We start from the raw sequence: 22,018 nt of genomic DNA, 5'->3' as shown, positions 1-22,018 counted from the left end.
AATACTTACATTTCAAAATGAATTTCCTGGATTTTAGTGGTATTAATTTATACCTGCATGAACCAATCTCAGAGTTCAGGACCTTAAACTAAGGAAAATAAGCATAAAAAAAAAAGACTCAGAGCTGGGTACTGTGGTAATGGCGTAAGCCTGAAATCCCAGTGACTCAGGAGGCTAAGACAGGAAGATCACAAGTTTGCCTCAACAATTTAGCAAGACTATTTCAAAATAAAAAACAAAAGGGCTGAGAACGGGGCTTTCAGCACCCCTGGGTTAAATACCCAGCAATACTCACCCCCTCCCAGAAAAAAAAAAAAAAAAAACCCTCAGAAATAATTTAATATGAATCATGACTAACTATAGAAAGACTGAAGAAACAAACAAGAAATAGAGCCCAGGGCTAGGGATATAGCTCAGTTGGTAGATTGCCTGCCTTGCAAGCACAAGGCTCTGGGTTTAATCCCCAGCACCACCAAAAAAAGAGTAGAGCCTGGGAGTTGGTCTATTATCAGAAAATCTTATGATGTAGTTTTGTTATGTATGTACTTCTTTTTAAAAAGGCGACTCAGGAAATAGCATCTAAATAGGCAATTCTTATATGTTATATGGTGATACATATACATTTATACATACGTACATGTAGATAAAACAGCAAAAATTTAAAAAACCAAAAATGCTGGGTGTGGTGGCACATGCCTGTAATGCCAGTGACTGGCGGCTGAGGCAGAAGGATCTTGAGTTCAAATCCAGCCTCAGCAACTCAGTGAGACCCTCTCTCTCTAATAAAATATAAAAAAGGGCTAGGGGTATGGCTTGGTGTTTAAGACCCCCTGGATTTAATCCCTGGTATCTAAAAATTAAAAAAAAAAAAAAAAAAATAGAAAAAGCTCAATTTCCAACTGAAGATTGAATAAAAATACTATAAAACCATTAAAAATAAGCCATATCTATGTATTAACATGGAAAGGTATTCAAAACACAGTTCTATTAACAGTGCTGTTCAGGAACTGCTTCTAAAATAATTTTACCTTCTCAGTTAAACAGTCATAATTTTTGAATTTTTACAAAAAATTTTAACTAATAATAACGATAATTTTTGTGGTACTGGAAATCAAACTCAAGAGTTTTGTGCATGGTTGCTAGGCAAGCACTGTACCACTGAGCTACAGCCCTACTAATTACTTTTAAATTTAGGTAAAAATATACATATGTAGGTAGACAAAGTAGATATGAAATGATAAGCAACAAAGTGCTGGCAAACTGTTTTCTCTCAGGTTCATTATTCAGATTCCCTATCACACTTAAAAAGATCTTGTGTGCCAGGTGCAATGGCACATGCCTGTAAATTCCAGTGGCTCAGGAGGCTGAGGCAAGAGGACCTCAAATTCAAAACCAGCTTCATCAACAGCGAGGCACTAAGCAGCTCAGTGAGACTCTGTCTCCAAATAAAATAACAAAATAGGGCTGGGGATGTGGCTCAGTGGCTAAGCACCCCTGAGTTCAATCCCTGGTACCAAAAAACAAACAAACAAACAAACAAACAAACAAATAAATAGATAGATAGATAGATAGATAGATAAATAAATAAGATAAAATAAAAAGGACCTTGTGTCTTGTGCTTATATTGTGCCCACCTAGATAATCCAGGATAATTTCTCTGTCTCAAAATTAGCTGATTCAACTCTAATTACATCTGCAATTCCCCTTTGCCATGCAACCAAACACACAGACTCAAGGACATCTTGGAATAGGTAGAGTCATTATCTGCCTACCATACTTTTATACTGGTATAAAATTTTTAAAACTTGCTAACTAGGGGCTGGAGTTGTGGCTCAGTGGTAGGGCATTTGCCTAGCATGTGAGGCATTGGGTTCGATCCTCAGCATCACATAAAATAAATAAAATAAAGGTATTGTATCCATCTACAACTAAAAATATTTTTTAAAAAAGCTAATATTTTTACCAGAGATAAGTTAAATGGAAATAAACTATATTACAATTATTAAACAAAGTTAACCCTAATATACAAAGGATAAAGCTAATGTGTTGTTTAAATTTCATCTAACTTAAGATAATGAAGATTCTGTTCTATTTTTTTTTTTTTTTTTCTTGAAGCTTACAAGTTTTAGGTCTTATATTTAGGTCTGAGTTCCAATTTTAGGTTTTTTTAATTGTTTTGCACATGAAGTGTCTTTAAATGTTTCAGCACCATTTGGTGAAGACTAAGATAAATAATGAGGTGCTCAAATGCTTTCTAAATCTCAAATGCTTTATGCCGAATGTAGACAAAAGGCCACATACATTAATGACATTTCAGAAAAGGCAAAACTATAGGGATAGACATCAGATCAGTGACTGCCAAAGACTGGGGGAAAAATGACTCCAAGAGGGCACTCCAAGAGGGTAACTTTTAGGGATGATAGAAATATTCCATATATTGATTGCAGTAGTGGTTACTTAAAAGTATATACTTGTTGGGTCTGGAGTTGTAGCTCAGTGTAAAGTACTTGCCTAGCATGTGTGAGGCACTGGGTTGATCCTCAGCACTACATAAAAATAAAATAAAATAAAAGTATTGTGTCCATCTACAACTACAAAAAAATTGTTAAAACTCAGAAACCTGAACTAAAAAGGGTGAACTTTATGTAAATTATGTTCCAATTTACCGGACATTAAAAATTATCAAATGAGGTAGGTGATGATGTGGTGCATGCCTGTAATACCAGCAGCTCGGGAAGCTGAGGCAGGAGAATTCCAACTTCAATACCAGCCTCAGCAACTTAGTGAGACCCTGTCTCAAAATAAATAAAGTATAAAAAAAGAGCTGGGGATATAGCTCAGTGGCAAAACATCTCTGGGTTCAATCCCCAGTACCAAAAACAAACAAATAAACAACCCAAAACACCCAAAAAATCAAAACAACAACAAAATGAGAAGATAAAAAGGTTATAAAGTTAAGCATCTCTGTTCCAACATCTGAAATGCTCCCAAATCTGAAATATTCTGAGCAACAACATGATGCCAAAGGTGGAAAATTCCACACCCAACTGATCTCATGTGACAAATCTCAAAGATAGGCTCACTAAAAATAATGTACTAAATTACCTTCAGGTTGTGTGTATAAGGGGTACATGAAACACGAATGAATTGTGTGTTTAGATACGGGTCTCATTTCCAAGGTATCTCTCATGTTTATGTAAATACAAAAAAATCCCAAATCTAAGATACTTCTGATCCCAAGCATTTCAGGTAGGGGATACTCAAACTGTAATTTGTTTTGTAGGGCTCCTAGACTTTCTGAGCCCTGAAGGCATAAACTTAATCCAAAAGAAAAAGAAGCAAAGAAACCAAAAGGTAGAAAACCAGAGCTATTCCCAGATTTTCATACCCTACTGTCACTGCTCCTAAATAAGAAAGGGGTATATAGCTCAGTGGCAGTCTTGCCTAGCCTGACTTAGACTCTGGGTTCCATCCCCGGCAATGCAAAAAAAAAAAAAAAGGGAGGGGGGAGGGCAATAAGAATGAGAATGAGCACATTTTAAGTAAAGTATTACCCAAGAGCCATAAGATGATTTTTCAGGATAGTGACCTAACACTTTAACAAATACAACCAACAGACAAACATGAAGTTAAATCTCAGAAAAAAAAAATAATCAAAGTAAGATTTACCTTTGGAATCAGCATTTGGGAATAGCCTGTTCCATGGCACCTTATTTTTGTGTGGAAGAGAAAGCAAATAGTTTCTAGCTTTTAAATTTATTATACAATTCAGGTCTTCCTGTGATGGGGATCCCAGAATACCTAATAGATAAAATAATCAGCTGTTAATTATCAAGATTAAAGTGAACAACTACACACTGTCGGCTATAGGACGGAATGAGCCCTGGTAGTACTTTATGTCTTATCACCAATCAAAGCTTTCCTTTCTCAAAGATCTTTAACATTTTAAATCAGAGAAGACAAAAACCTCATGTCTATCATAGGTTTCAATTATCAGAACTCTTACAGTTAATGATGTGACTTTGATGTAAACTATGCTCAGGAACCTTACCCAGAATGTGGTTCAGCTGGTCGAGATAATGTTTCCCTGGAAAGATGGGCCTGTTGGACAGCATCTCTGCCAGGATGCAGCCCACAGACCAAATATCAATGGACTTGGTATAGCCCTGCAGCAGAAAGGGAGAAAAGGCTAAGAATCATAACTGCTGTTGCAAACAACATGATGAGATTTTCCTATGTGACAGGCACATCGCTGATAAGAGTTTGAGGTTCTCCTTTGATTCTAAAATTCAGTAATAACAAATGAAAAAACAAATAATAATTTGGCTTTCTTATGAGGTGCCAAACAACCAAGATCACTTAAATTTATTTCTTTAATATTATTGTTAAGCTGGAATTTCTAAAGTATACATCAGTCCTTTTAAAAAATATTTGAAAGAGCAATTCAAAAATCACTGGGGAGCTAAGAAAGGAAAAAATCATCATTTATTGCTTTAGGATATTTATGGCCCATTTATTCATTTTTGGAAACCTGGAAATCAACTCAGAAGAAAGAGCACTCCTATACTTCCAGAACATCTTTAGCCATCTTACAGATCATATTAAAAAATGTTATGTTGAAGGATCTGGGGGATGGACAGCTCAGTGGTATAGTGCTTGCCTAGAATCATGAGGCTCTGGGTTTGATCCCCAGCATAAAAAACCAAAACCTAAAACATCAAGTTGAAAGACTCTGATCTTGGTGGGGCAGGGGGTGGCGAGTGGTATGGGCTCCAATATTCTCATCTCCTTTTTCAGGTATAAATTTTCTTTTAAAGGAGTCTATTCAAAGTCATGGAGAATTCTGTTTAAATCATAATAGTACCCCCCTACCCCCCCAAAAAAGTTCCAAGGACCAGAGGTTGAATTTTGTGGAAAGTTACCTCTGGTGATAAATAGGAGGAGAACTGTAAGAAGTAACAATAGAAAAAAATCTTTTCAAATCAAACAGTTAAAAGTTCTTTGAAAAATCAGAATAAAAAACAGTGATAAGATTTACAGCTATGATAAGATGGGTTTGAATTTTAAAATAAGTCTAAAATTCTTATAATCTATAATAGTTTTTGCTTTGGGCCAAATCTAAATAAAAATAAATACTAAAAATACACACAAAAAATAAATAAAAAGGGGAAAAATGGCTGCTCTAGGTCTGTGGCAGGGCAAGTACAAGGTGAGCCTAGAGGACTTAATGCCAGAAAGCAAGGAAGTACCTGAGGCTAGTGGGTAAATGTCAAAAGCTGCTCTTACCTGCCAAATCTGGAACAAAAATACTTAATGGTAGGAAAGGATTATAAATCACAGAATAAATGGAGATAACTAAAACAGAATGATAGAGTTATAAAATCATCAATGAATGATAAGAATACTAGGTTCAAGTCTGATAAAGAAGACAACTTTATACACAAATTATTATTAATTACAAAGGGGAAATGATAATCTGATGGTGGAGACCTGGAGGACACCATCATAATCAAAAGAGTAATGTGACCGTCACCAAGAGAATCAACACAGGCACCAGCTGTTGCCTTCTGATACTAGGCACTTAGAACTCAACATTGCTTCTGTGGTATTTGCACCAAAAATTCAGGACCCAAAACTGCACAGCATTCTGCAAAATAATTGATCCACAGTCTTCAAAAAATGGCATTGAATTAATGCTAACATCTTAGATATGCTAAAGTATCATGGTTGTGGGGAAGAGCATTCCCTTTTTAGGGGTCCTGATCTAGAAATAAGGTGTTGGTGAAGTGTCAGATGACATGTCAAAAAGAAGAGAGAGGAGTGAGGAAAAAAAGAGAAAGGGAGGGAGAGTAAGAAGATGGTAAGATGTTTAGTTTTTGCAAGCTCAGGTATAAAAAAAAGGAAAAAAAGAACAGATGTCAAGATGTTGACTGCTGGTAGGTCAAGGTAAAAGTTATATAGGTGCACACTGTACTCTCAATTTTTTAAATGTGTTTGAAAGTTTTCGAAGTTGATGAAAAGAAAAAAAGTGAATACAGTTCTAGAAGGAACTTTCTCAGGGGCTGGAGATGCTGCAAATAAAACAGGATTTACACCATTTTCAGTATGGTAATTCTGCAAACAGAAAAGAGTGCTGGACGTTTGGAAGAACAAAGAGCTACCCTGACCCTTTCTGGCTACCTCCCCAAGAGTGATAACTGAGAAATGAAGGCAAGTAGGGGCATCTTGAGTTGGAAGGAGACTCAAGACCAAGAAGCCACCATGATAAAGATTCACCACATCAACCACTTTCCTTTGCAATCAGCACTGTACACCTGCATGCCAAGAATCCTTGTCTGGAATGGCTGACATGTGGCCCATCAAAGGAAGAACCTGTGTGTGGGATTATTTGTAATACAGAATTACAAGAGAATCAACACAGTATTTTCTTCTTTGGAACATCTGTTACACCAAAGCCTTTATGATGTAATTTCTTTTAATGGAATTTTGCTTTTATAATGAAACAAATGTAGGACATCAAGAATAACTGCTTTAGACAAATTCTATTTCCTCAAAAAAGCATCTAATAGCTTATCTCTACACATAAAGAATGGAGAAAGACAGTGAAGCCCATGAGCTAATCAGACCTGTTCCTTTCATTTCCACTAAGCCTTTCAGGACTATTTCTGTTTCCTGGGCCACAGACACAATGCCCAATATTAATTCATATTCTTTTATTCATGTTATATTTTCTTGTTCTTCATTTAAAAAAAGGTTACATTAAAGCAATTGTAACTATTTAAGACTCTCATAATCCTGAGATATTAGATATAGCTAGTATGTTAGATCTACTTATACTATCCAATTTTGAAAACTTTTTCCACATACTATTTGCAGATATGTTAAAAATACTGAACCTAAATCTCCCATAGCTACCCTCAATTTTGCCTACTGATTCTAACAAAAAAATTATACTTCACTTTTTCTGGCTTTTGTAAACGTATTCAATCATTTCTTATAGCCAAGAGATAGACCTTGTCAATGGAGTTTGGATAAAACCTGGATGTACTCTTTCTAGCCACTTGGGAGATGCAGGGAAAATATTTCATTTGGATGCAGGACTACCATATAATCTTAAAAGAATCCATGAGAGTTCTTAAATGGAAAGAATAACAAATCATGCTATAATTTTGTTGAGGGGGGATTTTTCATTATGTGATAAATCTGACTATTATAGGATAGCCCCAGTCTGTGTTCACAGAAATACACATTACCAGTAACTTCTGAAACAAAGATAGCCTGCACCTGGCCTTGGCAGCAGGAGGTGTGAAGTTGCCATAGGCAGGACTGCAGGAGAATGAACCAAGGCAAGGGACATAGACCACTTATGGTAACTGTAACTGGAGATGAAACCCTCTGACTCTCCATCAGGTCAGCATTACTCCAGCTGAGATGTAGAGGGCAAATTCCAAGGTTCATGAATTCAATGCTGAAGAAGAGATTAAGATAGCACCTTGGCTCTGGGCATATGAGGGTTAGTCAAACAGGCCAAGGCTGAACCCAAGTTGAAGCTAGAAAAGGGAGGCTTATATTCACACATTTAGAAAGCTCTCTTCCTGGTTTTCTTTTTATGCAAACCTGGTCCTTACCTTGGAATTTAACATAATTTCTGGAGCCCTGTACCAACGTGTAGCTACATACTCTGTCAGGAATCCTGTGTGATCATGATCTGGATCTGCAACGCGGGCCAGACCAAAGTCGCAGATCTAAGATAAAAAAGTGAGATCCATTATTAGAAATTCTAATCAACTCAACATCATAAAAGTTAAAAAAAAAAACCAAAAAACCCACAGTAATAGTAAGTACTTGCTACCATTACTATGTCAGATACTTTGTTGGGAATTTTTTAATCCTCCCAACAACCTGAAAAGCAGTGATGACAATCCATGTGCTAAAGACTAGGAAACAGGTTAAAGGGTCTTTAATAGTTAACTTCATCTTTCATTATCTGCTTAGCACACAGCAATTTCACTCAGGTGACTTGAAAAATTGTTTTGGGTAGTCATCAAATCCATCCAGGGCCCTTTTTCAGCCCCATTCTATCAGAGTTCCTTATCTTTCTTAGGCTCCATTTCCTGTTACTCTTCCACTTAGTCCAAGATACCCAGCTTCTTATTTTTGCCTCACTCTCAGAAGCACCTCTTAGACTTTCATCATCTGGTCATCTAATATTGTGCTGTTACTAGGGACTAGCTATTTCATTAGACTTTAAAGTATATAAAATATAATGTACATAGTCCTAAACAAGTGCAGCATATTTTAATTTTTTGGCCTCTGGGAAATTAATGAGAAGGAACAGGAGGGAGGAAAGAGAGACAGGCACAGACACAGACAGGGGAGATATGTTAACAAAGAAGGGCCAGAGTATAGGAGAAGATAGCCTAGAAGACAGACTAATATGGAGGCTTAATGCATCAAGTCATTCAAGGAACAGGGCCTGAATTTAGGCGAGAAACAGTGTCAATGAAGAAGGGACAAGTCTCAGAGACATCCGCAGGACATGGAGTTTAGCAGAATAGCAATCTGTTCAGTTATCCCACAACTGAGTGCCTGAATAATTGATATCTTCCTCTGGTCATCCCCACTTTGGAGGCTGGCATTGTCAGTAGCACTGACAGGTCCTCTTGCTTGTTTCAACTAGAACACCCAAGGGATTGCACATTTGTGCTGCGTCACTAAAAAGAGCAGACAGCACATCTGCTGCTCCAGTGACTCTCCCACAGGCTACCTTCCATGTGGACTCTCACATGGTTAAGTGGTGAGAAATCTTGTCCTCCATAGTTCTGACCACCAACTCCAGTCACTGCATTCTCACAGGCTGTGAACCCTCCAACATAAAACCTGGGACTCTCCTCTCAGAAATGGCCTCCCCAGAGATCTAGCTGAGGAATAGCCATGAGCGTTCACAGGGCCTTGCACATACATGGTAGGCAAGTGCTCTTCTACTGAGCTACATCCTAGCCTTGGTCATAAGCTTTTGAGAGGGAACATAGCTGAGTTTTAAATTCTTCTTGACCCATCTGAAGGCTTTCAATATATCTGCATCTAATTTGTTTCTTTTTAAGCCTTTCTACCAATTCCTCTGAAGCAAACTGCAGGAAGTTTTTCCAGCATAAAGCTCACTAGCAACATGAACCAACTAATAGAAGTAATGAGTGACTGATTTCTTCTATGTCTAAAGAGTACCAAGTCATCATTTGCCATGCTGGACTATAGACAATTCACTCCAGTTCTCTGGCTTGAACTTTTTAAAGTATGTATGACCCACAGTTTCTCTCTCTTTCAGGACAGGCTAACATTTCATCTTATGATTCACGTTCAACAAAGCTCATCACTGTCTGCCTTTTGTACTAGGAATGACACCTGAAGGCACATTCTGAATCACACAATCAGAGCACACATATTGCACCTTGTTAGCAGAACAAAACCAAGGCAAGCCCCAGAACATGAATATAGACCTGTCACTGCCTTTGGTGCTTGAAGTCAGACAATATGGGTCCAGACTTGACACATAGCTTTACATGGTTTAGCTGAATCAATCATATAACAAATCCCAGACAGATTAAAAAAATATAAGAAATTCACAGATCAATGAAACTAAGTATTGAAGTGGATGTTTCTAAATTCCCCTTGGACTTTACAAAAATGGAAGCTATATTTCAGAGGGCTTGTTAGATTCTTAAATATCTGTAAAGACAAGGATAATGAAAGCTGGGAATACCTTTTATTTGTGAGTAACTTTTAACAGCTGTGGCAGACTGCATTTTCTAAAAAAGCCATGCCAGTATAACCCATCCCCCATGTTCCTCCTCCTTTCCTTTTTTGTTTTTGTCTTGCAGTACTGGGGATTGAACCTAGGACTTCGTGCATACTAGACAAGTACTCTAGCACTAAATTACATCCCAGCTCTCCCTATGCTCTTCTTCTAAGTTCTTTGGTTGAACCTGTTTCAAGAAGTGGGGTCTATTTCTTTTTCTCGTGTGAACCTCTAAGTGCCTGAACCAACAGAATACAGTGGAAGTGATGCTGTGTGATTTGAAACTACATTGTAAACTGAAATATGGCTTCCATTTGGCCCTATATTGGGGTACTTGGAACTCTCTGCACACAAGCAGAAGCCTGGACACATGTGCTACACATGGGCATCCCAGTCAATAAGCAGTACCAATTGCCACTAAGTACATAAGCGATGTTTCTACACCCTGTCTTTGTATCTTTTGGTCAAGATCCAGACATTGGAGAGAAACCAGCCATCCCTATGCTGCACCTTGACTGAATTCTTGACCCATAGAAAACTGAGACAATACATCATCATTGCTATTTTAGGTCACTGTTTTTGGGTGATTTGTCCTAGAGCAAAAGAAACTACATTAGTACTGAACAGTTAACTGTAATGAGACAGGCACTTCCTGATGAAGACACATAAAATGATACTACTGAAGAGATGCCTCCCCTGAGGAAACCTGGGGAAAGCCAGAACAATGTCCTGGAGAAGAACCAGCTGGGCAGGTTTGAGGGGCAAGGAGTGGGCAATGTAGCTGGAACCTTCCAAAACATTTCTTGAACTGGCCACTCTCCTACATCTCAACTGCTATTGTCTTTAGTTTGTGTAGCTTTAGATAAAAATTCATATTCCTGCTTGCATCCTCTAAATTCCTGCCTGTTATTTCTAAAATAATAAGTCATGTCTTTGGCTTGAATGAAGACCAAACTCTCTGTTTAAATATTTTAATTATAGATGGACAGAATATCTTTATTTATTTTTATGTGGTGCTAAGGATCAAACTCAGTGCCTCACACATGCTAGGCAAGCACTCTACCACTGAGCTACAACCCTAGCCCAAAGACCAAACTGAAAGCATCACTTTCAGACCAAACTCAAAGCATGACTTTCATGACTTTCAAACTGCCAAACTAACTTCCAGATTGTTTTTATCTCTCACCATCACCTTTGATTCAATTTACTTTAGACCTATTCTCCTTTCCATGACTAAACATCATCTCACCTGTGGTCCTCTATCCATGCCATTCCAGTATGCTACATATCTACATGAAAACTCTTCTGAGGAGTTTCCTAGAAATTAAAACCACCACCAAGAATTACCTGCTTACTTTTATGAACTCCCATACTATTTGGTTAGATTTATATTAAAGTATACTATCACAATCCATAATAAACAATTGTGTTAAGTGCCTGTTTCCTCAGTTACAATGTAAGTCCCTAGAAAATGGCGTACTTGATCTACTTTTTATTCCTGTTTTACACACAGTGGACATCCAACACTTGAAAAAAATGCCTTACTTGAAATGGTTTTGAGAAGCACAACCTGGATGGATTAATTGGCAGATTCTAGTAATGACTATTTTTCATAATATATGAATCACTATCTTTTAAAATAAAAATCAGGGCTAAAATATCACATTAATAATAATGGTAATAAAATTATATTTTTCAATGTGGCAATATTTAGGAAGAAGGAAAAAATATTAGAATTGAAAATACTCACTTACCAGGCAGACAATGTACCCTAACACTATGATGTAATATGTCTAATTAAAATTAAAACCAAATGTGTCGTTCCTATTCCCTTTTTCCCCAAGAAATCTGGTCTGAAAGCCATTAAGTGAGATCATGAAACATTAAGTCCCTATGGGATAGGGGAGAGGCATAGCAATCTGGTGGGGGATGGAGCACATAGGTAATAAGAGTGGGTTAAAGACCTGGATATGGTATAGGTGTGAGGTGAAGAGGGGTTATGGTAGAAGAGGTTGTAACAGCCCACCCAGGGAACTGGAATAAAGCAAGGTGATGGTATACAGTCGACTGTTTTACTGGTGGTTGCAAAATAGTGATGTTTCTAATTTTATTATTCTCCTGCATTTACTAGCTAGCATTCTTTTAAAAGGGCTATGGTTCATCAACTGGAGTTATTTGTTTACCCTGATGCACAGATCCTAGTTTCTCACTGGGGGGGGGGGGGGGGGGGGGGAGGAGGAAAAATGTTTAATCCTTTCCTTTTAGTTACCAATTCTCAGAGAAGTGAGTTGGTGTAAGGGGGGGACCATATTTTTATCATTTGTACCTCCCTCACTTAGTATAGGACACAGAAATATCAGGTTCTCAAGTCACTGAATATAATTTAAAAAATAAAGGAGTTGTGGGGTTTATGCCTCTTGAAGATTTTATAGCTCCCTTCATGGTCATCAATGGAAATTTCATGTCATTTTTTCTCTCTCTAAAGTTATCAATATGACAACACCAAAAACATACTGCCTGCTTGGAAATTCCAAAGGATCTATTAAAATAACAAAGTTCGGTAAGGATGTAGGTTACAAAGTTTCCAGGCACAGGGGCTTGAGAGATAGGTATTACAGTCACAAGACACTCTCTCAACCATCATTTATGAACTACAAACTGCCACTGCACCCTGTCCTGTCTGTACATGCTTGCTGTGATAAACCAGTGACCTCAATGACACATCATAATCATCTTTGGAGTGCAATGCTCTCCTAAGTATCTATATCCATAGGAATGATATATGCACACTTTAAAGATGTGAGTGAACTGTACTAATTTAAATACATAAAATATCTTCTTATATTTCTGACTCTCCATGTTAAAGTGGGTTTTGAAAATAATGCCTGGATCATGAAGATGACCAACAACTCATTTATCAGTGTGGATATAAGTTTGGGTGAGTAGGTGAATAAAATGGCCCTAAGTAAAGACAAGTCCATTCACAGTGAAGTGATAAAGAAAGTAGTCTGGTTCTTTCTGTTTTATTCTCAAGGATGAGCATTTCCAAGCAAAATTAAAGAGCAAATGTTTCCAGAAATATTATATACTAAAGAACTGACTGGGAATGTATCTCCAAAAACAAAAATAGTCTGTCATAGAAGGAAAAAAAAAAAAAAAAAAAACAACTGGGAAACAAATACTCTTTGTAACTTTCCAAAAAAACCTCTAAGAGCCAAGAAGTAGTGTCATCATTGCTAAAAGCAGCTTCAATCTTATTGTACCCACTGGCTTTTAGTTGCACAGATCCAGGAGCAAGAAGATAGTTACTGCCCATGTGGAAAGGTCAAGAATCTATATAAGGATTCTAAGAGGCAATGGTCCAACTTTTAATCTCCACATCTCACTGGATGTGGGGTACTTGGTTTCAAATATCCAGTGACAGTGAGCAAGCTGACCATCTGATTATGGAAACCCATTACCTTTTTTTCCCCTCTTCAAATTGAACCCAGGCATGCTCTACCACTGAGCTACCTCCCCAGTCTTTTCATTTTTTTATTGAGACAGGGTCTCACTAAATTGTCTAGGATGGCCTCAAACTTGTGACCCTCCTGACTCAGTCTTCTGAGTCTTTGGGATTACAGGTGTGTGCCACCGCTCTAGGTCCTCTCTGCCTTTCTTAGTTACAGAGGGCTCTCCATAATTTACTTCCCACCAACCTCTCCACCCTAGAGTCAATGACTAATTCTCTATGATTCATTTAATGCTCCAACCACACAGAAGAGGATTTAGTGTTTTTGTACTACTTCCTTACTTATTTTTATTTCCATAATTCCTTCTGCATACAATATTCTATGCCCAATACAGCCACTCAGTTACTGAAAGTCAGCCCATCCTCAGAGGGCTAGCATGGATACCACCTTCATCCTGATACCTCTCACATATCCAGAACTGGTTCATCTCTCTCCTTTGCATTTGTATACAACTCTTTTCTGTATCTCAGTCATAACACATTATTATGATGATCTGTTTATTGGATTTCTTATTTATCAGTTTTCAGATTTTAGGAGCAGACAGACACTCATCTCCCTGACCTAATATAAATGACACAGGACAGAAATCCAGAGAAATGATTATTGCTATATATCTACAGGTATACTTCTTAGATGTTTTTCTTAATGTTTGAAAGATTCATCAAAGTTGTAGCATAGTAGTACTTAACTCCTTTGTAGTTCTCATTGTGATGGATCTACAACATTTTAATAATCCTTAATTAGCTGGGCATCTGGATTGTTTCCACTTCGTAGCTACAAGGAAATACTGCCATGAACACTATTGGACAAATATTTTTTTGGAGACAGGTATATACTTAGGAGTAAAATCCTTGCCAATGCTTGTTACGTTCTGTTTTGATCACAGTCAATCTAATGTGTGTTAAATGGTATCTCACGTGGTTTTGATTATATTTTTCCTACCGACTAATGATGTCAAGCATCTTTTCATATTCTTATTGTTCATTTGAATATCTTTTTCAGAAAAAGGTCTATTAAGATCTTTTCCCCATTTTTAATTTGGGCTGTTTACTTTTTACCATTGAGTTGTAAGAATTCTTCATATATAGTCATCTCTAAGTATCTGTATGGAATTGATTCCAGGACGCCAAGGATACCAAAACCAACAGAGGCTTATCAAATCTCTTACATAAATGGCATAATATTTGCGTACAACACAAATATTCTCCCATATACTTTAATCTCTAGATTACTTATAATACTTTTTATGATTTAAATGCTACTTAAACACTGAAGAATTGTTATATGGTATTGCTCGGGAAATAATGACAAGAAAAAAAAGTTTGCTGATGTCAGTACAGATGTATTTTATTCTCCAAGTATTTTCTATTTGTAGTTGGTTGAATCCATGCATGCAGAACCTATGGATGCTGAACCCACAAAGCAGAGGGTTGACTATATTCTAGTTATAAGTCCCTTATCAGATACATGGCTTTTCTCATTTTGCAGGTTGTCATTTCACTTTTTTGAATAATTACTTTGTAGGTCAAGCTTCACAACTTAATGGAATCCAACTTTTTTCTCTTTTGTTGTTTATGCTTTTGGTGTCATGTTTAAGAAGCTCTACCTAACACAAAATCAAAAAGACTTATTCATATGTTTCCTAATAGCATTATAAGTTTTAGTTATTAAAGTTAGGTCTCTGATCTGTTTCTGAATTCATTTTTGTACAAGGCAGACAACCAATTTCATTCTTCTGATGTGGCTATCCAGATGTCCCAGTATCATCTGTTGAAAAGATGATTCTTTCCCTACCAAGTGGTCTTGATATCCTTGTCAAAAATCAGTTGACCAGGGCTGGGGATACAGCTCAGTTGGTAGAGTGCTTGCCTCACAAGCACAAAGCCCTGGGTTCAATCCCCAGAACCAAAAAAATTAAAAAAAGTGAGTCTCAGCCCTCACTTCAGGGAATCCTCTAGACAAGCAAAGAAAAATCAGTTGGCCACAGACACATGGGGTTTATTTATTGACTATCAGTTCTCCTCTATATCTATCCTTTGGCCAGTACTATACTCTGTCTTAATTATCATACCTTTGTAGTAAATTTTGAAATCAGAAAGTGTGAGTCTTCAAAAAATGCAAGTCTTCCAACTTTGCTCACTTCTAATACTGTTTGGTTACACTAGGTCTCCTGAATTTCTACATGAATTTTAGAATTAGTCTATCAATTTCTTAAAACAAACAAAACCTCCCAAACCAAAAAACAAAGCTACTGGGGATGTGATAGGGACTGAACTAAATCTGTAGATCAATGTGGGGAATACTGCATCTTGTATTGTTTATTTTTATGAGATGCTGAGGATCAAACCTAGTGCCTTACATGTGCAAGGCAAGCGCTCTGCCACTGAGCCCCAGCACCTTGTGCTTACAAGGCAAGCACTCTCCTGACTGAGCTATCTTCCCAGCCCTTTTAATTTTAAATTATTAATATATACTAGTCTGAATTTATATTCCTTCATTACAACTAAGATATCTGTAGATCTCCCTTTTCTGCTATCTGTTAAACCAGAAATGAATAAATGCTGCATATTTTCAGAATAAATTTGAAGACTATAAAAGATCTTGAGTTTTCCTCCGTTTATGAAAGGTCTTATTGAAGACTAAAGACAATAAGGTTGTTTTCTGTCAATTTCTGAGTGTTTCTTATAGAAAGTGTGAACAAAAACTTGCTAATGAAACATTTAAAAACAACACATTATTTGCACAGAAAAATATAAAAAGGCACACATATTTATTATCTCTAGAAAGAAAGAAGGGGATAGAGAAGATGATGACTAGCACCCTTTACTTGCATCTTTTGCTATTTAAGTGTATTCTGGAATAATCTTAAATATGCATGATAAGTAACAATGCATTAGTAAGAGCCCCCCCCCCAATATACATCACCCTAAAATAAATAGCCTGGCTGACCTTGAGATCACAAGTGGTGTTGAGCAGCAGGTTGGAAGGCTTGAGGTCACGGTGCAAAACGTTAGCTGAATGGATATATTTTAATCCTCTGAGGATCTGGTAAAGAAAATAGCAGATATGGTCGTTGCTGAGGTGCTGTGTCTTCAAGAGCTTGTAAAGGTCTGTTTCCATGAGGTCCTGTACTATATATCTGTATGGAGAGGTTAAAGTAAAATACCAAATAGCTGGTCACACTTAGTAAAACATTAACAACAAACTTCACTTTCTCTCAGTTCTCTTCCCAAATGGCCCATAAGGTTTTCAAGAAAAGGAGAAACTGAAGAAAATTTGGTGTATCTTTCTGGAAGGAATCTGAAATAGTTAACTCCTTGCTTAGGTCCTATGAGAAAACAGACATTATATGTGTATAATGTGGCTGATTTTAGGCCCTAAAAACTGAAACTGAAATATTAGCTAATCTCAACTTCCTTAGTCTCTAAACTACCATCAATAACCCCCCTCAAGTTTACAGAGGGTGGGTGCTGGCCAAAAGCACTGACTCCTTCATTTCTTTGGCCCAGTAACCACTTGTAATGTCATTATTCTTTTCTTCCTTCCTTTTTGTCACCCCCTCATATCCTCGAAAAATAACCATAAAACTCTGGAAACACATGGATACTAAATCCAACCCTCATCTTAATGTTTAAAAAAATTCTTTGACTAAGATCCTATAAAAAATAAGACCAAGGGAAGTTATGCTAAGAAGGACTGTGTGCTCACTTTGCTTCTCTTGCTTTCTTGCATGGCTACCTTCTTTCTTACAGAAGCCTTGTGTTTTTAACATTACCCCATTATATTTTTGTATTTTTTAAATTCATTTCTGCATAAATACTATTCTGTTTCTTATATTTGTGCTAGATGAGACCTACATGGAACTCAAGACACAGGACTTAAAAACCTGTCATCTGCAAGAGTCTTGTTTTCAGAGCAAAAGGGAAATAAAGTAGGACCAACAGGTGGTAGCAGTAGGAGTCATTTCACTTAAAAATATCACTATACCTTATTAACAGAGCTATTTAAAAATGAAGAGGGCCCCTTGGAAAGAGCAAACTGAAGTTTCCAGGAAGAGTTAAACCACAAATTGGTAGGAATGTTACAGTAGCCTTTAGCATGCTTAATGCCTCCTCCATTTGTAGTCTTTACCCAGGCAATATCCTCTGGATTTGCTTAATCCAGATTCTTTTCTTTTCTTTTCTTTTTTTTTTTTGGTACTAGGGATTGAATCCAGAGGGACTTTACCACTGAGCTACAACCCTAGCCCTTTTTATTTTTTATTTTAAGATAGGGTCACACTAAATCACCTAAGGCCTTGCTAAATTGCTGAAGCTGGGCTCAAACTTGTGATCCTCCTGCCTCAGCCTCCTCAGTTGCTGGGATTATAGGTGTGTGTCACCATGCTCGACCATAATCCAGATTTCTAATGTTAGTCATGGTTATTCACATTAATTTCAGGGTGAAGATGGCCTTAAAGATCATGAGGCCAAGTTCCTTCACTTTAAAGATAAAGTGATGATACTGTCAAAGATCAGGACAGTACAGATTTGACTTAGATGGTATCTGGTGAATCCTCTTTCTGGACTGCCTTTTCGTTTCCTTTTTCACCATGATAACAAACCATCACTGAATGGAAAACACATGACTGGAAATTATATTAACCAATATTTTCCATAACTACATTTAAAGAAAATCTTTACTGCAACCAACAAAGAAAACATTGGACTTACCTAAAAGATACTAAAATTAATTACTGACAAATGATAAAATGAGAGAAAAAAAAATTTAAAAGATGCAAGCATTATGGGAAACAGCAAGCAGATTACAATCTCCTCTTAAATATGCTTTATATATTTTTCCTTTACTCTGATAAGTCTAGTAAACTTTAAGTTACATTTACTCAACAAGGTGATTAAACAGTAGAGTCAGCTAATTGCCAGAAAAGGATACACATCTTTCATTTGCTCGATGGTTGGTGCCCGAATAATATCATTGATGCCAATGATGTTCTCATGTCTGAAGCGCAGTAAGATCTTTATCTCCCTCAGGGTCCTCTGGCAGTAGGTCTGGTGCTCAAAAGGGCTGATTTTCTTGATAGCTACTCGAACTTTGTTGATATTATCATAGGCAGAGCTTAAAAAAAAAGTGAGGGGGGGAGATGGTATTAACAACAGCCCACAGAATATCTTGGAGGAAAGAATACAATATTAAAATTTTATTCTGTGTAAATATTTGTTTCATAACTATGAAGGTAGCAGGTTTGTTATCCATTAAAAAAAGTCTCAAGGTAGGAAGAAAACAGCTGACAGAATATGGCAATGACCAAACCTCAAACGTGACAGAGGACTTGGCCTTGTTCCCTGGGTAGATGCCCATTTTCATAAGCCCAAAACATGGGTTTATGCCAGATACACAAAATCATTTCCCACTGTCTTACATAGCAATCGTATTCTGGTGAGAGTAATCACTTCTGCCCCCAAAAGAAGAACTTACTGCTGTAGTAAATTCCTGACTCAGCAGAAAATGTTCAAACGATTAATTACATCTTCATCCCTAACAAAGACCCAATAGAATGCCTTGACTACTTCTGTATCAATACTGTTTCTCTTAATTGCAAAATGACACATTTCTATTCTGTGCCCAAGAAACAGAACTAGGATGTTGGGCTAGTATTACAACAAAACCTATAAAGTAGACTTCAGTAAATATTTTCATAGCCAAAACACAGGGCCCACTTAAAATCCAACTTAATATAATTTCAAGCAGAAGAATAAAAATTATATGTTCAATTTCACGATGAATTTAAACCTTGAGTATAATTATGTTCATAATCAACATTCTATTGAAATGTTTTCTATGAAGATTTTATATTAATAAATGTCACATCTCATCTATTGATCAAAGCAATGAAATAACACTTATAGGCAATACAATCTTGTTTCTTATTTTCCCAGGGTAGGGGCAAGTAAAATAACTTCAACGAAAGATTGTGCTTTCATAACGATATTTATCAGTTTATTTTAAGAATTGTTGCATTTGTCTGATTCTACCACAAGACTATGCTTTAGGAGGGAAACATAGTAGGAGGGAATTTGACTTTTTCAGCTTCAATTATTCCACAATGCCATTAAGATACTGTATACTGTCCCTTAATGCTGTGAAATGAAATATATTTCCTCGAATAGAAGAATAATTTGGATGTGTAGTTTAAGCAAGTTTATCCAACATTGAGAATAAATATTTTTAAAAATAAAAACATTTTTGGGAGAGGATCCAAGATGGAGGACTAGAGGGAGGCTGCATTCCTTGTCACTCCATAACTCGGGTTTCAAGGAGAGGATATCTGTTTCTTGGTGAGGCAGTCTTTGCTGCTTATCAATCGCCTGCTCTTTACCCCATTTGTTCACTGCGTTCACCTGCAGTCTGCCAGCATATCGACTGTTTTGAGTGTAGATTCCTCACTGACTGGCACCTATCATCCACCATTTGCCTGCCTCTTGCCTGCTACGTGCCTTTCAACTACCCACCACCTGAGGTTCACCTGCAAATCATCTGTCAGTAGCCAGCAGACCGACCACACACCGCTAACGAATCGCCAGCTGCCTGCTGTTGCCTGGAAGTCCACTGTCACAGAACCTGCAGGTTTGGTTACACGTGGCTGCTGTCATTTTGAGACAACAGCCAGGACCTGTAGAATCCCAGGCCGGACTGACCGAGCCCCATCTCCAGGACCCCTTCTGCCTGAATAACCGCAACCTGCCTCCAGGACCCTGAACGACCACGCCTACACCCCCGTGCTTCAGCTCCCCATTTGCCAACACATTTGGAAGCCAGAGCGGCCATATTGGGTTATCCCAGAAGCTCATAGTCAGGTACCTCTCATGTACCAGGCTATTGAAGACTGGAGATTTGAATACTATACGACTGTTATAGTATTGACTTTTTTCCCCCCTCAATTTTGAAATTTTTAAATGTTTTACTTCGTTACTTTTCTTGCTCTATTTTCCTTTTGTTTACCTATTTCCTCATTCTCTTTCTCCCTTTTGTCATGGTAACAACCAACTTCTTTTGATTACACTTTCACACTTTCTACGATCTAGAACTTCTATATACTCTTACCCTATCCCACTAACAGTTACATCCTACACCCCTCCCCATCTTCTCTGTTCTTCCATATTCTTTGTCCTCCATTAGAAACTGCAGACCTTACTGCAAACTGTTTGTTATACTGTAGATTATAATTGAACTCATTCTGTTTGTTATGACAATATTGTTAATGCCTTCATAGGAGCTGTTTGGTTTAGGGCTACATATTGTCTGTACTGGGTGCTGCTAATATTGATCTCCCCCTTAAAGAAGAGGTTTTAGAAACCTAGAGGGTCACTATAAGACTACAGGGGGGAAACTGCAATACCCCAGATCTGCACGGATGGAGGGGAAGATACGTGAACAACATGAAAAAACAAGGGAAGAAAATATTCCAAACAAAACTAGATTCTATATTAATAGAATCTAGTGAAAATATGGTAGAAGAAATGTCAGAAAAGGTCTTCAAAATACACATAATTAAAATGATTCGTGAAGCAAAGGATGAAATAAGGGAACAAATGCAGGCAATGAACAATCACTCCAATTAACAGTTGAAAGAGCAACTGCAGGAAGCAAAAGATCATTTCAACAAAGAGACAGAGATTCTTAAAAACAAACAAATCAAACAAACAAATACTTGAAACGAAGAAAACAATAAACCAAATAAAATTCTCAATGGAAAGCATCACCAACAGACTAGGCCACTTGGAAGACAAAATCTCAGATAATGAAGTAAAATATTTAATCTTGAAAATAAAGTTGATCAGAGAAGATGGTAAAAAAACATGAACAAAACCTCCGAGAACTATGGAACATCATGAAAAGACCAAATTTAAGAATTATTGGGATTGAGGAAGGCACAGAGATACAAACCAAAGGAATAAACAACCTATTCAATAAAATGAAAGGAGAAAATTTCCCAAACCTGAAGAATGAAATAGAAAATCAAATACAAGAGGCTTACAGAACACAAAATGCACAAAATCACAACACACCCACACCAAGGAACATTGTAATGAAAATGGCTAAAATACAAAATAAAGATAGGATTTTGAAGGCTGCAAGAGAAAAAAGCATCAGATTACATATAGGGAGAAACCAATACGGACGTCAGCAGATTTCTCAGCCCAGACTCTAAAAGCTAGAAGGATCTGGAACAACATATTTCAAGCTCTGAAAGAACATGGTTGCAAACCAAGAATCCTATACCCAGCAAAACTAATCTACAGATTTGAAGATGAAATAAAATCCTTCCATGATAAACGAAAGTTAAAAGAATTTACAGAATGATATCGCTAATAAGTGGAGGTTGACACATAATGGGGGGGAGGGAAGGGTTAGAGTTAGGGTTAGGGAGGGGGGCAAGTATGGAGGAAGGAACTACTGTATAGAGGGTAAAGAGGGGTGGGAGGGGTGGGGGGAAGGGAAAAAATAACAGAATGAATCAAACAACATTGCTCTATGTAAATTTATGATTACACAAATGGTATGCCTTTATGCCATGTACAAACAGAGAAACAACATGTATCCCATTTGTTTAAAATAAAAAAAAAAAAAAATAAAGTCAATATTTATAATACAAAAAAAAAAAAAAAGAATTTACAAATAGAAAGCCTGCACACTACAGAATATTCTCAAC

The 22,018-nt window shown here is 37.1% G+C and overlaps 1 protein-coding gene across 1 annotated transcript in view; it reads right to left on the bottom strand.

Moving 5' to 3' along the window:
* MAPK1 (mitogen-activated protein kinase 1) overlaps positions 1 to 22,018 on the bottom strand; it is a 102,018-nt gene that overhangs the window by 21,362 nt on the left and 58,638 nt on the right. The window contains exons 2-6 of the mRNA XM_079152141.1: positions 18,241 to 18,423; positions 16,258 to 16,447; positions 7,629 to 7,745; positions 4,052 to 4,166; positions 3,670 to 3,801 (exon numbers count right to left, since the gene is read on the bottom strand). Coding sequence (XP_079008267.1) covers positions 3,670 to 3,801; positions 4,052 to 4,166; positions 7,629 to 7,745; positions 16,258 to 16,447; positions 18,241 to 18,423 — 737 coding nt within the window. The remainder of the gene's footprint in view (positions 1 to 3,669; positions 3,802 to 4,051; positions 4,167 to 7,628; positions 7,746 to 16,257; positions 16,448 to 18,240; positions 18,424 to 22,018) is intronic.

Source organism: Sciurus vulgaris (assembly GCF_902686455.1).
Source record: "Sciurus vulgaris genome assembly, chromosome: 8".
In the NCBI taxonomy this organism is placed as follows: domain Eukaryota; kingdom Metazoa; phylum Chordata; class Mammalia; order Rodentia; family Sciuridae; genus Sciurus; species Sciurus vulgaris.
This window is presented reverse-complemented; position numbering and strand designations above follow the sequence as displayed.